Genomic DNA, 12,288 nt, shown 5'->3' with positions numbered 1-12,288 from the left:
CTAGCAGGGGCCCTACATTACCCCGTGCCCTTTTCTTACTCCCAATGTATTTGAAGAAGGACTTTTTGTTGTCCTTAATCCTGGTTGCTAGCCTGAGCTCCACCCCTGCCTTGGCCTTCCTAATAGCCCTCCTACACTCACAGGCCAAGGAGGAGTATTCCTCCTTGGTGATAGCCCCTCCCTTCCACCGGGTGTATGCCTCCCTTTTGGCCTCCAGGCGTTCTTGAATGCCTTTGCTGAGCCATGGGGGTTTCAGAGCACTCTTACCCCCCTTCTTTCTCTTGGGGACTGCCACACTCTGAGCCTGGAGGATCGTCCCCTTAAGGTATGCCCATTCCTCATGGGCTCCCATATCCTCTACCTTTTGGGCCCTCAGTGCCTCCCCCACTAATCTCCTAAATTTGTTGAAGTTGGCCCTTCTGAAGTCAGGGGCTTTAGTCTTGGTATAAGCTGTCAACACCCTGCCCTGGATGGTGAATTCCAGCAGGCGATGATCACTGTATCTATGGCCAAATCGCTGGTTCTCTGAATCAGCACAGACTCTTCAGATTAGGATTCGGCTGAATTGAATCAGGACAGTGATCTGAATCAACTAATCGAATCACTGTCCCTGATTCGTGCCAAACCCGAATCGAACACGGCCCTTTTCACATACCCATAGTCCCAGTGCACTGGCAGTGTAACATGATCAGAGTATGGCTAGTAAGTTTACTCCATTTTTAATCATATATCTTAACAAGTACCTGTGCCTATGTTGTGTTTGAAGGTGGGCTATGAATTCCATCATATTGTCATTTCAGGTCCCATTGCACAGTGAATTTAGGGCTATTTCAGCAGCTGTTCCCTTGTATAATGGCCATCAGCATGCACATTCTGTAACTGGGTAGCACTATACCTTTTATCATACAGGAAAAGCCCCTCTGGGACTAGGGTTCAGGGTACAGGATTTAAATGTCAGTTCATTTCAAAATACACACAGTAGAACCACAACACAGTTCCACTGTATCTGGAACTAAGCAGGCAAAAGTTAAACCTTTTCTAAAATTCATGTGAAATCAAGAGACTGATAGCTATTATAACATGCCATATTTCAGTCGGGTACATTTTAATTAGAAAAAAGCCAAACATAAGCTTATGTGAGTAAATCCTTCAGTGAAGGCCTTTATATCACATTCACATATCAATTTTGCAGTCTAATCTTTAGAAATATGGTAAAAATGATTCAAACTTTTTCTTTCAGCTATGTTTCCTTTTCTATTTATGTTAAACATAGTTGGATATACTCTGTTGATGGCCTTGGCACTCTTCCTTTCCTTATTCTACTCAAAATCTTTCCTAGGGCCAATTTAAAAAATGTTTGACACCTTCTTTTCACCAGCTGGAGCTTTACATAATTTTTTGCAATCTTGCACAACCCACCTTCATCTCCTATTTATACCCAACCTTGTCAACAAATACTGTAGTAAACTTAGGCTGGTTTGTACATGTAATTTGCTGTAAATTCCCACAGGCCTTGTCAGGGTTCACTTTTGCCAGGGAACTTTGACTTTGAGTCTTTTACAACTGATCCTATCAAGGTATTTTAAGATGCCATTTTGCAGCCAGCAATGGTGGCTTCTTCATTTGATTTTAGAGTGGTCTTGATCTAAGTAATTCAGAATAGCAAAGTGGGAATATCTTGTGTTTAGTATTTGTTTCAGTTTAGCCTTTCATCTAAGGACTGTTATTTTATTTAAGTCTAATGGAGACTTGTTTTATTTGTTGGAGACTGGGATGCTCTGAAAGAGGAGGAATCTATCCATTATCTGTAAAATTGGGTGAAAGCTGTTGTATATAGAATTTCTATACTCTCCATTCACCATTTCTTATTTCTATTTTTTTCTACTCTGAGAACAGCATATAACCTCTTCTTGTATCACAAAGTTCACTGACTAGTTGAAGCTACTTAATAGTTGGATAAGTGATTTGCCCAGAGCAGTGGAAGAAAATTGCATTTCAGTCCAAATGATGTGCTCTGTAGTGTTTAATTGCAGGTCCAACTGAATTTATTAACCTTTTTAAAAAAAATCCTTGTTTCAAGAATGTGTCTTTGTGGCCTGGAGCCCTCGATCTCTGGGCACCAATTACCCCATGATAAGCAAAGGTCGCTACACCTGAACACCAAGCCTGCCTTGTAATATAGCAACCTGATCAGAAAGTCCTGAACCTCATTCTTTCAAGGGATCAGGAAGCTGGGCAATAAAATTCTGCCAGAAAAGGAGATTGAGCAGCCCATTTTTCTTCTTCCCTTGGGAGGGAGTGTAATGATTCTTCTGCCACTATGGTTCTCCTGGTGGGAGGCTGAGGAAGAAAATGTGATTGGCCCATGCCTTGCAGGTCTTCATGAAGCCAAAGCAGTTGTTTAGATTGCTTACACTTAAGATTGGCTTAATGTTTAGTAATCCATTGGAATACAGTGAGTTTGAAATATAACTGAGAACTGAAGGACCTCTTTACCCCAAATTATTCCTCACTCTGTTAGATATTTTCAACAGTATTAGGGAATGGTACCAGGAAAACAATGGTCAGTGTTTAGCAAGTATTCTTGAAATACTCTATATGAAGAATATTTCATTAAACAGGTCTGGAGTTTCAGACTCTGGGTTTGTGGTGGGCAAAATTGAACAAAGAATCTGAGTGGCCATTCAGATGAAACAAAAAGAACTATAGAATATTTAAAAAAATGTCCACACAATCTCTTTCCCCAAAGCTTTTTACAAAATACTTTAGCAAATATTCTCCTTGTTTCTTCTGGCCCTTTAAGCATGTTCTCTTCTAAGAAAAAGAATAGTAATGCGACATAAGCATCTTTTTGCATTTTTAACAGTATTGGGAAGCACGAGTGTTGAGAAACTCAGACCAAAGAGAGCTGCATTTTGTTTAAAATACCTAGATGTCTCTAACAGCTTGAGTTTTTAAATGCCCACCATTATGAATGAAAACACCAGGCTCAGTGTTTTTATAGCAATATTTTCATTGTCAGTTCTTTTCAGGTAAAACTTTGCACCCCCATGTATCAGAGCCTGCAGTTGAAGTCATTGAGATGATTTTCTTTACACTGAAAGCCAAAATTCAAATTAGTTACTAGAATAGTGGAACTGAAATCATTGTTAAAACTTTTCCAGAACTTTCACAAAAAAAAAATGCATTAGCATCCTAAAAAGTAGAAGACTGTTGCACATGTCTCTTGTTTAACATGAAGATGCTGTTGTGCATCAGCAACCACACAGTACTTTGCAGGAAATAAACCTTAATCTGGTGGCAAGGAAAACCTAGACAACCAGAGGTTTCTGTTCTTCTGCAGGCTTCATCCGCCTTTGCAACCATTGTGAAGTATGCCTGTTCTGCCATTGTGGACTTTCATTTTTATTTTTGGATCACAAGGTTGCCCTTGATCTTGCAGCCATGGGTGACCCTACCATGAATACAACATTCCAGACAGCATCTCTCTCAAGTTCATTGGTAGTGCACAAGCCTCTTCAACATGTCAAGGTTGCAAGCCTTGGGAATACAAAGATGGAATAATACGTTGGAATCTGAGGAAGAAGAAACAAATTTTTTAACATTGGATTTCCAGAATTTCTTGTTCAAACTATCTTTTTAAAACATCTTTTTAGTTGGTGTATTTTAGTACTTTATGACCAGAGCTGCATTTCATAGATTCATAGAATGATTGTTAGGCTGGAAGGGACCTTGGAAGACCATCGGGTCCTGCCCCCTGCACCAAGCAGGAAAGATAACTGGGGATCAGGTGACCCCAGCAAGGTGACTGTCTAATCTCTTGAAGATTTCTAGGGTAGGTGATTGCACCACCTGTGGAGGGAGCTTATTCCACAGTCTGGACACCCTGACTGTGAAGAAGTTTTTCCTAACGTTGAGCCTGAATTTATCTTCCAGGAGTTTGTGGCCATTACTCCTAGTTTTCCCCTCAGGTGCCCTGGTGAAGTTGCTCACTGAGCCCTTGATGTGCTACGAGAGTGAGTGTGTGGTGGTAAATTGCTACCAGGTCCCCTCTCAGCCTTCTTTTCTTCAGGTTGAAAAGTCCCAGATCCCTCAGCCTTTCCTCATATGGCTTGCTGTGCAAGACTGATCATAAGTGTTGATGATACTGAGAATTGTTCTTCTGTATGCAGAATATTAGCACAGGCATCACTATTACACTTCTTCCTAGTCTTTTGTAATCTGCATCTAGCAATTCTACATCTAGGTACTTAGTATCAGTGGATCATTTGCTTCTCTGAGATTGTGAAGAATATTGACCAATTACAGCACTGGCTTTTATAATGTATTAGCATCTGACTTATTACTGCTAATTCTTATGCATATGAGTAGGAATTGATCAATAAGGAGCTTCCCAGTCTAAATCTGAATGAATAACAAAGATGAAAGATTCTATATACCTTTCCAAGCAATAGGGCTATGCAAGGCTTTGGACTGTGCTTCCGATCCGGAGAAGCTTTGGATGCTTCGGCGTCCGAAGCAGCATATCCGAATCGAAGCACTGGCTTCATTAGGCTTTCCGAAGCAGTTCGGAGCTTTGGAAAAGCTTCAGTGCCGCTTCGGAGATCCAGCCGTAGGGTATAATGGGGAATCAATGAAATAGCTATATCTTTGTTGTTTTTTGTCTGGTTTTGATGAAATTTGCAGAGGTCGTAGGCTCTGCTGAGAGCACGAATCCTGCCAAGTTTCAAGAAGATCGGTGCAGGGATTCGGGGGGAACTGCACCCCAAATTCTTGAAAGCAAAACTCATGTCAGGTCTATGTGTTACAACACAGGGGGGTGAAAACTGCAGGGGTGGTAGCCCCTGGTGAGGCCACAAAGCCTGCCAAGTTTCAGGGAAATTGGTGTAGGGCTTTGGGGGGAACTGCACCTCAAGTTGTTGACAGGCAAAACTCATGACATAAATGACCCTGTGTATGTTAAGGTGCAGCGGGCTGAAAACTACAGGGGTTGTGGCCCTTGCTCAGGCCACAAAGCCTGCCAAGTTTCAAGGAGATAAGTGCAGGGGTTTGGGGGGAACTGCATCTCAAGCTACAAACAAGCAAAACACATGACATGTGTGACACTGTGCATTAAAGTGCACCAGGGTAAAAGCTGCAGGGATGGTGGCCCCTGCTGCAGCCACAAAGCCTGCCAGCTGTCAAGGAGATAGGTGCAAATTTTCAACCCCTGTGGTGCAACACACACGACATGATTTTTTGCTTTCAAGAATTTGAAGTGCAGTTCCCCCCCAAACCCTTGCACCAATCTTCTTGAACCTTGGCAGGCTTCATGCTCTCAGCAGAGGCTACCACCCCTTCAAGTTGCATCCAAATCATACGAAAAACAACAAAGTTACAGACATTTCATTGATTTCCCCATTATACCCTATGCCCGGATCTCCAAGGTGGCTCCGAAGCTTCAGAGCTGCTTTGGCTGGATTGAATCAGGAACCTGGTCCAGAGCTCCAGATTGGATCCCTGGCATCCAAAGTGATTGGACCCGAAGCCGGGTTGAATAGCTGCCTACTTGCACAGGCCTACTGAGCAGCTAGTCCCGTCTTTTTGGCCAAACTACTTGCTCAGTCTGCAAAGAGAAACCTCAGTATTTCATGAGGGAATTACGAAGGTGTTATGTCTATCAAGTAACAGATACTCTTACCAAGTAACAGATATAAGCATGATTTGCTTGTCCTAGTGCAATAGTTCTAAACCTCATTAGACTCAAGACACTTCTTGTTAGACTCAGGGCACTCCTCAGAGAATGTCATCCATTCACTTTCGCTCAGTTTTTGACTACAGAAAAATAAAAGCAATTCTTGTGTTGCAAAGAACTCTGAAAGACCATAATAGGTCAGAATGTATATAGGTTGTAGCAATTTTGGTCTATAGACAAAAGGAATCAGAACTCGTGGCAGAGGTGGTATCTTTTACTTGACCAACTAGACATTTGCAAAAAAAATTCTTCATTTGCAAGGTTTCGTGTACACACCCTTCCTCGGGCATAGGAGAATGCAAAAAGATGTAGGTTAGAATGTTTTTAACACTATGAATTCCTATTTGAAATCTCCAGGTTTATTTTGTGAATCATGTTTGCACACCTAACTAGCGTTGAGTGCAATGCCATGTTGGTTGAGAATCGCTGTCCTGGTGAATAACAAGAACATAAAACCAGCAAACATGGGAAAATGATATCAGATTATAAACCAGATGTCACAGACATGTCCATGGAGGTATCCCCAGAGCCCAAAGTTTCTGTCTGCTGTCTCACTACTTGTCCCCAGGACCAGACCAATATTTGCCTTGGGATAACTTCTTACCCCACAAGTCTCAGCTTCACTTACCTTATACTGGACTCTGTAGTTGCAGCAGAGGAATCTTTTGGTAATTCCAGGTGATTAGTCCCTTCCATAGAAAGGACTAACCTGGAGTATCACTCACCCCGAGATCATACTTTACCACAGGCAAACAGTAAGCAAACAGGCAACAGAAGGCTGTATTCTATAGGGAAAAAAAAGGATTATAGGAGGGGAAAAATGACAATATGGTCTGAAAGCATAGTACACAGAATCAATAAAATTTCTCATCCTCTTTCCTAACCACATCATTGACCTTCACAGCATCCTGTCATAATTTTCAGATTTAGCCTTCCTGCTGAGTCTGCCAACCCGTGACTGCTGGGGACCTAGACTCGCCATGAGGCCTGGGATGATCCAAAGACCGTGGAGCTTACAGGAAGCTCCTAAATAACTCCAAGCCCAGACCCCTGCCCCCACCAGCCTTGTTCACTTTAAAAAAAAAATCTCAGAATTCTCTCCTTTCTGGAACAATTGGAGTTCCTCTAGCTAATGTCCAATTTCCCTGAGATGCCTTCATTATTGTGGGGCTGATTCCCCCCCCCCCCCCCCATTACAGGCAGATAATGCCTTGAGTACTCATTCCAACACTAGCCCTTTTTAGCTGTATTTGGGTGTGAAAATTGCTCTTGTCTTAGTAGCACACAGGCCAGCGATCCTTACAATTTTCACCTTTTGTCTGTTCCATTGATATAAAAATAGCCCTTAACTAGAGGTCTGGAAATACATTTTGATCAAACTATGACCCGAAATTGTAAAGATATATATACACAGAGCATAATTCATATAGTGATAAGAATGATGTAAATGAATACAGTTTATTACAGGCTTTTAAATGATACTAGACACAAAATCAGTCAAATCAAACTTGGGCCAAATGTCTTTGTGGGAGATGCTCTAAACCTTCAAATCATGCCTGTTTTTGAGGTGGGGTTGTGACACTGGACTCATCAACATTGATACAATCATTTAAAACATCTGTAGGCAAAGATCAGCAGGATTTGTCTTGTAATTTTATATTGTAATCTAGATTGAGAGATTTATAAAAGTTTAGAGAAATGGCTGATTAGTTTTCTAAACATCAGTTTTATTTACCTTTTATTACATATAGTGAGACACTACAAGATGGATCTGATAGAGTCAAAGCCTTCTCATTCTTCTGGATGCTTATTGAGAAAGATCTTGCTGCTTCCTATTGAATTTGCTGTCATCATTTAAGACACACTCTTCATCTGAGAAGAAACCTCATTTAAATTATTTTTAGATCATTAAAATATCTGTTTCTCCCTAGTAATGGAATAGCAGTGGGATTGCACTGTAATTCATCCTCAGACCTTACTTTATGACAGAAGTCTTTGTCGGACACTTATGTATTCAAGAAATGAACTCTACTGATATCTTACAACGATTCTTATCAATAAATGGAACGTACTGTTTCTTGCTATTATTCTTATCCAAACAATTTTCTCTCAGTTTTGCTTGTTTTCTTTGTTCCTTTTCCCATTTTTGTCCTCTGCCTCCTAAAAGTTGGAATGAAATCTCTAAAAGTTTTAATTATATACATACACAAATGTGTAAATATATGAACGTGAAGAGGAAAGAGCACATGATGATGTGATGTTTTAATATTTTCATCAGCATGAGTTGAAATTGCCATAATTATGAATCCCCCAAAACATCACTAAAATAACTTTTCTGACAGGAATGTGATATGCATAAATGACATATTATATGGTAGAAGTGTTTTATTGGCAATGGGACTATTTTTCTGTTTGTTCACCTAGAATACTTTAGTTATCATGAATTCAGCTGCATATGATTAAGTCTTATGGGAGTTTTTGGGGGTTTTTTTGGGGGGGGTGGGAAACGGGACATTAACTCTTCCAGCCATGTAGATAGTGCCATTTGACAATGCAATAGCTCATCATATTCTAATCTAAGGCACTGGTTTTCAACCTTTTTAGACTCAAGGCACCCCTCAGAAAATGCCAGCTATTAGTTTTCACTCATTTTTAAACTATGAAAATAATAAAGCAGTTCTTCTATTGCAGAGAACTCAGGCCACAGCAGGTCAGAATGTTTTGAAACTATGGATTCCTTTGAAATTTGAAATTTTTGAGTTTATCTTGTAGATCACATGAAGGTGTTTGCACACACCTAGCAATGCTAACATTGTACAGCAGTCTACAACACCCTTAAAAGGATCTCAGGACACACTGGGATACCTTGGCACCCTGGCTTTGAGTCGCTGTTCTAAAGCTAGAAGTGAGTGTTGCAAGACCCATTTAAAAGCAGGTAATTTCCTCTATCTGCTTCATAACACTATTGCTACTCTCCAGTACTGGGTTTTCTTATCTTTCCAGTAGAAATGGAAACAGCCAGTACTGATTGGCACTATTGATGTGCGTATGCCACTACCTCAGAGTGCCTAGAGGCTCTCTGTGGTTTAAGATCACATAGTAGCACCAAGTATTTTCATTCAGTGCTTAGGATCTTGGAAAGCTGAAGATTGTGGGGTTTATTTGTGAGGGAGGAGGGGGGCGAGAGTAGGGGGACTAAGTGTGAGAAGCTTTTGCTGAAAAAAGAAAAGTAAGCAGTAATTCTGAAGCTCTTGGCAAATGCAGGCATCTTCCTTGAGTACTCTCCAGTTAAGCACCTGATGACAGCTGCATGAGGGCCTCTGCAGCCCAGTTATAGGTAAGAACTGAAGAGAATTGTGCACAGGTTTTTTTCCCTAGCATTGTGAGGTTAAGAAGCAAGAAGCTGGCCATACATTCAGAGTAAAAACCCCAAATCCTAAAAATATAACCGTGCCCTGAAAGACCTGTTATGAAGACCTGAAATATCCAAATCTCTCATGAGCAACCAGATCTAGACGTGAGAGGTTCTTTCCATCTGAGTGTGTTGATAGTATGTTACATTAAATACTAAATCATGCTCTCTATCCTGCCAGATTGGACTCGGAGACTTTCAAAACCAAGGATAAGCATCTCCCCTCCAAAGCAAAGTCATTCTGCTATAAGTTTAGAGAGTCTTAAAACAATAAGAATGAACTAAAACAATAAGAATGTTTTACAAAGCATAGGAACTAAAGGCCTCTTAATACTGGCACCAAAGGCAGCAGCAACGCTACTTTGTGAAAGATACAGACGTATGTAAAGAGAAAATATGGAACTTGAAGATAAAGCATACCCTTTGCAGACTGAGAGAGAAACAAAAGCCATGCAGATTTTTTTTATCAATACCCTACATTATAGTACCAACTGTGTACTTCTCTGATGACTGGGAAGCAGTCCATTCTGTTAACCTTGGGGGAGTTCCTATTTTTAGTATATGTAAAAAAATTGCAACTAGGTACATCTTTCTTGCCAGATTTCTCTATGGACTCCATGCAATTTGCTTTTAGTGTTCTGGCCTCCAGCTTAGAGATAGTTGGCTGTGGTCCCAGATGGGCGGCCCACACTACAAGCAGGCATTCTGTGTAACCAAATTTAAAAATAAAAATGTCTTTGAAAAAACTTTGGAGGAAGTGGTAGCCAGGAGTTCAGAATATCTTTCTTACCAATTCAGCAAATTATTAGGGGCAAAAAAGAGAAAATAAGTCTACAGAGACGCATAGCAAAATGTTCTTATCAGCAATTGAAATTTTCCCACAGGTTTAATCCAGTGCAAGCAAACAAAAACACTGAACCAGAAACCCTCAAGGAAGATTAAGGCAGTACCCTCCTTCTTCATCCTTCCCTTCTCTAACATATGATGATTGGGGAACTTAAAATCGACCAGCATTTTGTCCCTTTACAAAAGAGAAACTAGAGACTTCCATTTTTCTGACTGCAAAGAAATTCAGGAGGAGCAAGTTTGGTGCTGGTAAAGAATAATTAAACAAGGTCCTAAAAGTTCCCTTGCAAACTCTTGTAAGGAAGGTGAGATAAATGTTTAGGAAGAAAAAGATAAATATAATAATTATCCTACACATAAAGATCTAAATAGATTGGACCACCTCAATAAGAGTTAAAATATAGCAGGGCAGGAGACCTGACGAGTGTTTCCTCTCATCCTTCTCTCCTCCAATGAAGAAAAGTTATAAACATGTGTAGCACCATATAAGAAAGTAATAACATGGGTAAAATATAATAAGGTTCTTACATTCCAAGTCCAAGTGTAATTCATGAAAACCCTGGCTAACCAATTCAGTGCCTGAAAGACTGTGGATAAATTTTAGATCTATTTAATAAAATAAAGACCAAGGATAAATTTTAGCCATTGAAGTTATTTAGGCCTGTAAGACTTGCTACTGCAGTGTCTCACCTTCCTCCCTCAGTACCTCTCATACCTGAGACTGTTTGGGATTCATAAACTAATTGTCCCTCTGTGCCTAAATGCCTTGAAGGGTTCACATGCAGTGGGTGTGCTCAGAGCATTTCTAACACATGCTGATAGGATAAGAGTTCAGCACAAAGGACCACAGCCATGGGTACTTTCATTCAAAAACATGACCAGTGGTAGTGATTCTCCCCACCTGTAGGTAATAACATACAGATTAGAGTATTTATAGTAGTAATATACCTTAACTGCCAGGCTATTTTATAAAGTGAAGGCAACAGTGGCAGCTTTGTAAGAGACATGAGCGCCAAGAACATGGGTGTCTAAGTCCAGGAAGCAATTTTAAGTTGCAAATCTCTATCACATCCTTAGGTAGGCACCTAAGTCTGGGGCAGGTATGAAATTGCAAACACATCCTTCTCTCTTCTGTTTCCTGTTAGTTTAGCGATTGTCCTACTCAGTATGCTAAGTGAATCCCATTCCTAGGCACCTATGGTTATTAGACCAGTGGGGGCCAACCTTTTCAGCAAGTGCCACAAATCAGCTCCACACTCTCCCCAAGTGCCACTCCAATCCCCATTTCTCTGTTCAGTCTGCTGTTCTGCTTTCTGCCCTATTTGCTACTGTGCTCCCTGTCCCTTCTCTGATCTCCTGCATGCCACACAGAATGTGCCTGTCCCACTTGCGGCACGTGCAATGCAAGTTGATCACGTTTACTATAGACAGATATATCATTTGATTGTGATACAATTGTTTCTGATAGGAGCTATTATAATGCAGCCGCTATGCCTGCCTGATTCTGTAGCAATACAAATGTAGCAAAACCAATCCATTTGAACCCTTTTTCAGTCAGGGTTAATGATAGAGTGATTTATCTAACTTGTATTGCTACAGGAGCAAGCAGAAGTCACAGTTACATTGTAATAGGTGGCAGTTATCTCTCTCTTTTAAACCAGTTAAAAGTTATGTTTGTTTCTGCCCTAATTATCTGCTAGGTATTGCATAAGGAATTAGGTGAATTGCACTTCTGGAGCAAGACACCCAAAGGTCTTAAGTCTCTCTGTGGATTTGGGCCTGTTTCTGCAACTCTGTACATGATGCCAAAAAAAAGCGGGGCAGCACATGTGGTGGCAGTGTGCACTGCCCAAAACTGGAGTCTGGCTGGCTAGAGCTACACTTCAGCTGCCAGCCAGGCTCTGCATGCCCAGATCGCAACCTCTGGAGCCCTGGGGGGTCCCCAGGACCCCAGGTAAGACTGTTGGGGCCAACCTCCCCTACTGCACCCAGGGTAACTTGCTGCACACCAGAGCAAGTGTACACGGCCATTTCCTGGGGACAACTAGTAGCAGCACAAATATGTGCCACTGTTGTTTGTCCCCAGGGAATGCACATTCCTGCTCATGGGGACATGCCTTGAAAGTGCAACACAGGTTATCTCTCTCTGATACCCCAGCAGCCAGCCCAGCTCATACCCCAGCAGCCACCCCAGGCATGGCTTCTAGAGTAGAGTGAGGGGAAGCCAGGCTCCTTCCATACTCTGAACATCCTGGCCTTTTGTTCCTTCACCCTCCCTTGTTCTCCATGGCTCTGT

General features: G+C 41.3%; 1 protein-coding gene across 4 annotated transcripts in view; it reads left to right on the top strand.

The window, feature by feature from the left end:
* The window catches only part of SMARCA2 (SWI/SNF related, matrix associated, actin dependent regulator of chromatin, subfamily a, member 2), a 191,539-nt gene that overhangs the window by 127,555 nt on the left and 51,696 nt on the right, over positions 1 to 12,288 (top strand). Inside the window, exon 29 of one of the 4 annotated variants that reach the window (XM_059724766.1) lies at positions 7,486 to 7,836. The exons of the other annotated variants lie outside the window; for them this stretch is intronic. Coding sequence (XP_059580749.1) covers positions 7,486 to 7,488 — 3 coding nt within the window. The 3' untranslated portion in view covers positions 7,489 to 7,836. Of the gene's footprint in view, positions 1 to 7,485; positions 7,837 to 12,288 lie in introns of those variants that run through there. 4 annotated transcript variants of the gene reach the window in all.

This window comes from Alligator mississippiensis, chromosome 3 (genome assembly GCF_030867095.1).
Source record: "Alligator mississippiensis isolate rAllMis1 chromosome 3, rAllMis1, whole genome shotgun sequence".
Classification (NCBI taxonomy): Eukaryota; Metazoa; Chordata; order Crocodylia; family Alligatoridae; genus Alligator; species Alligator mississippiensis.
This window is presented reverse-complemented; position numbering and strand designations above follow the sequence as displayed.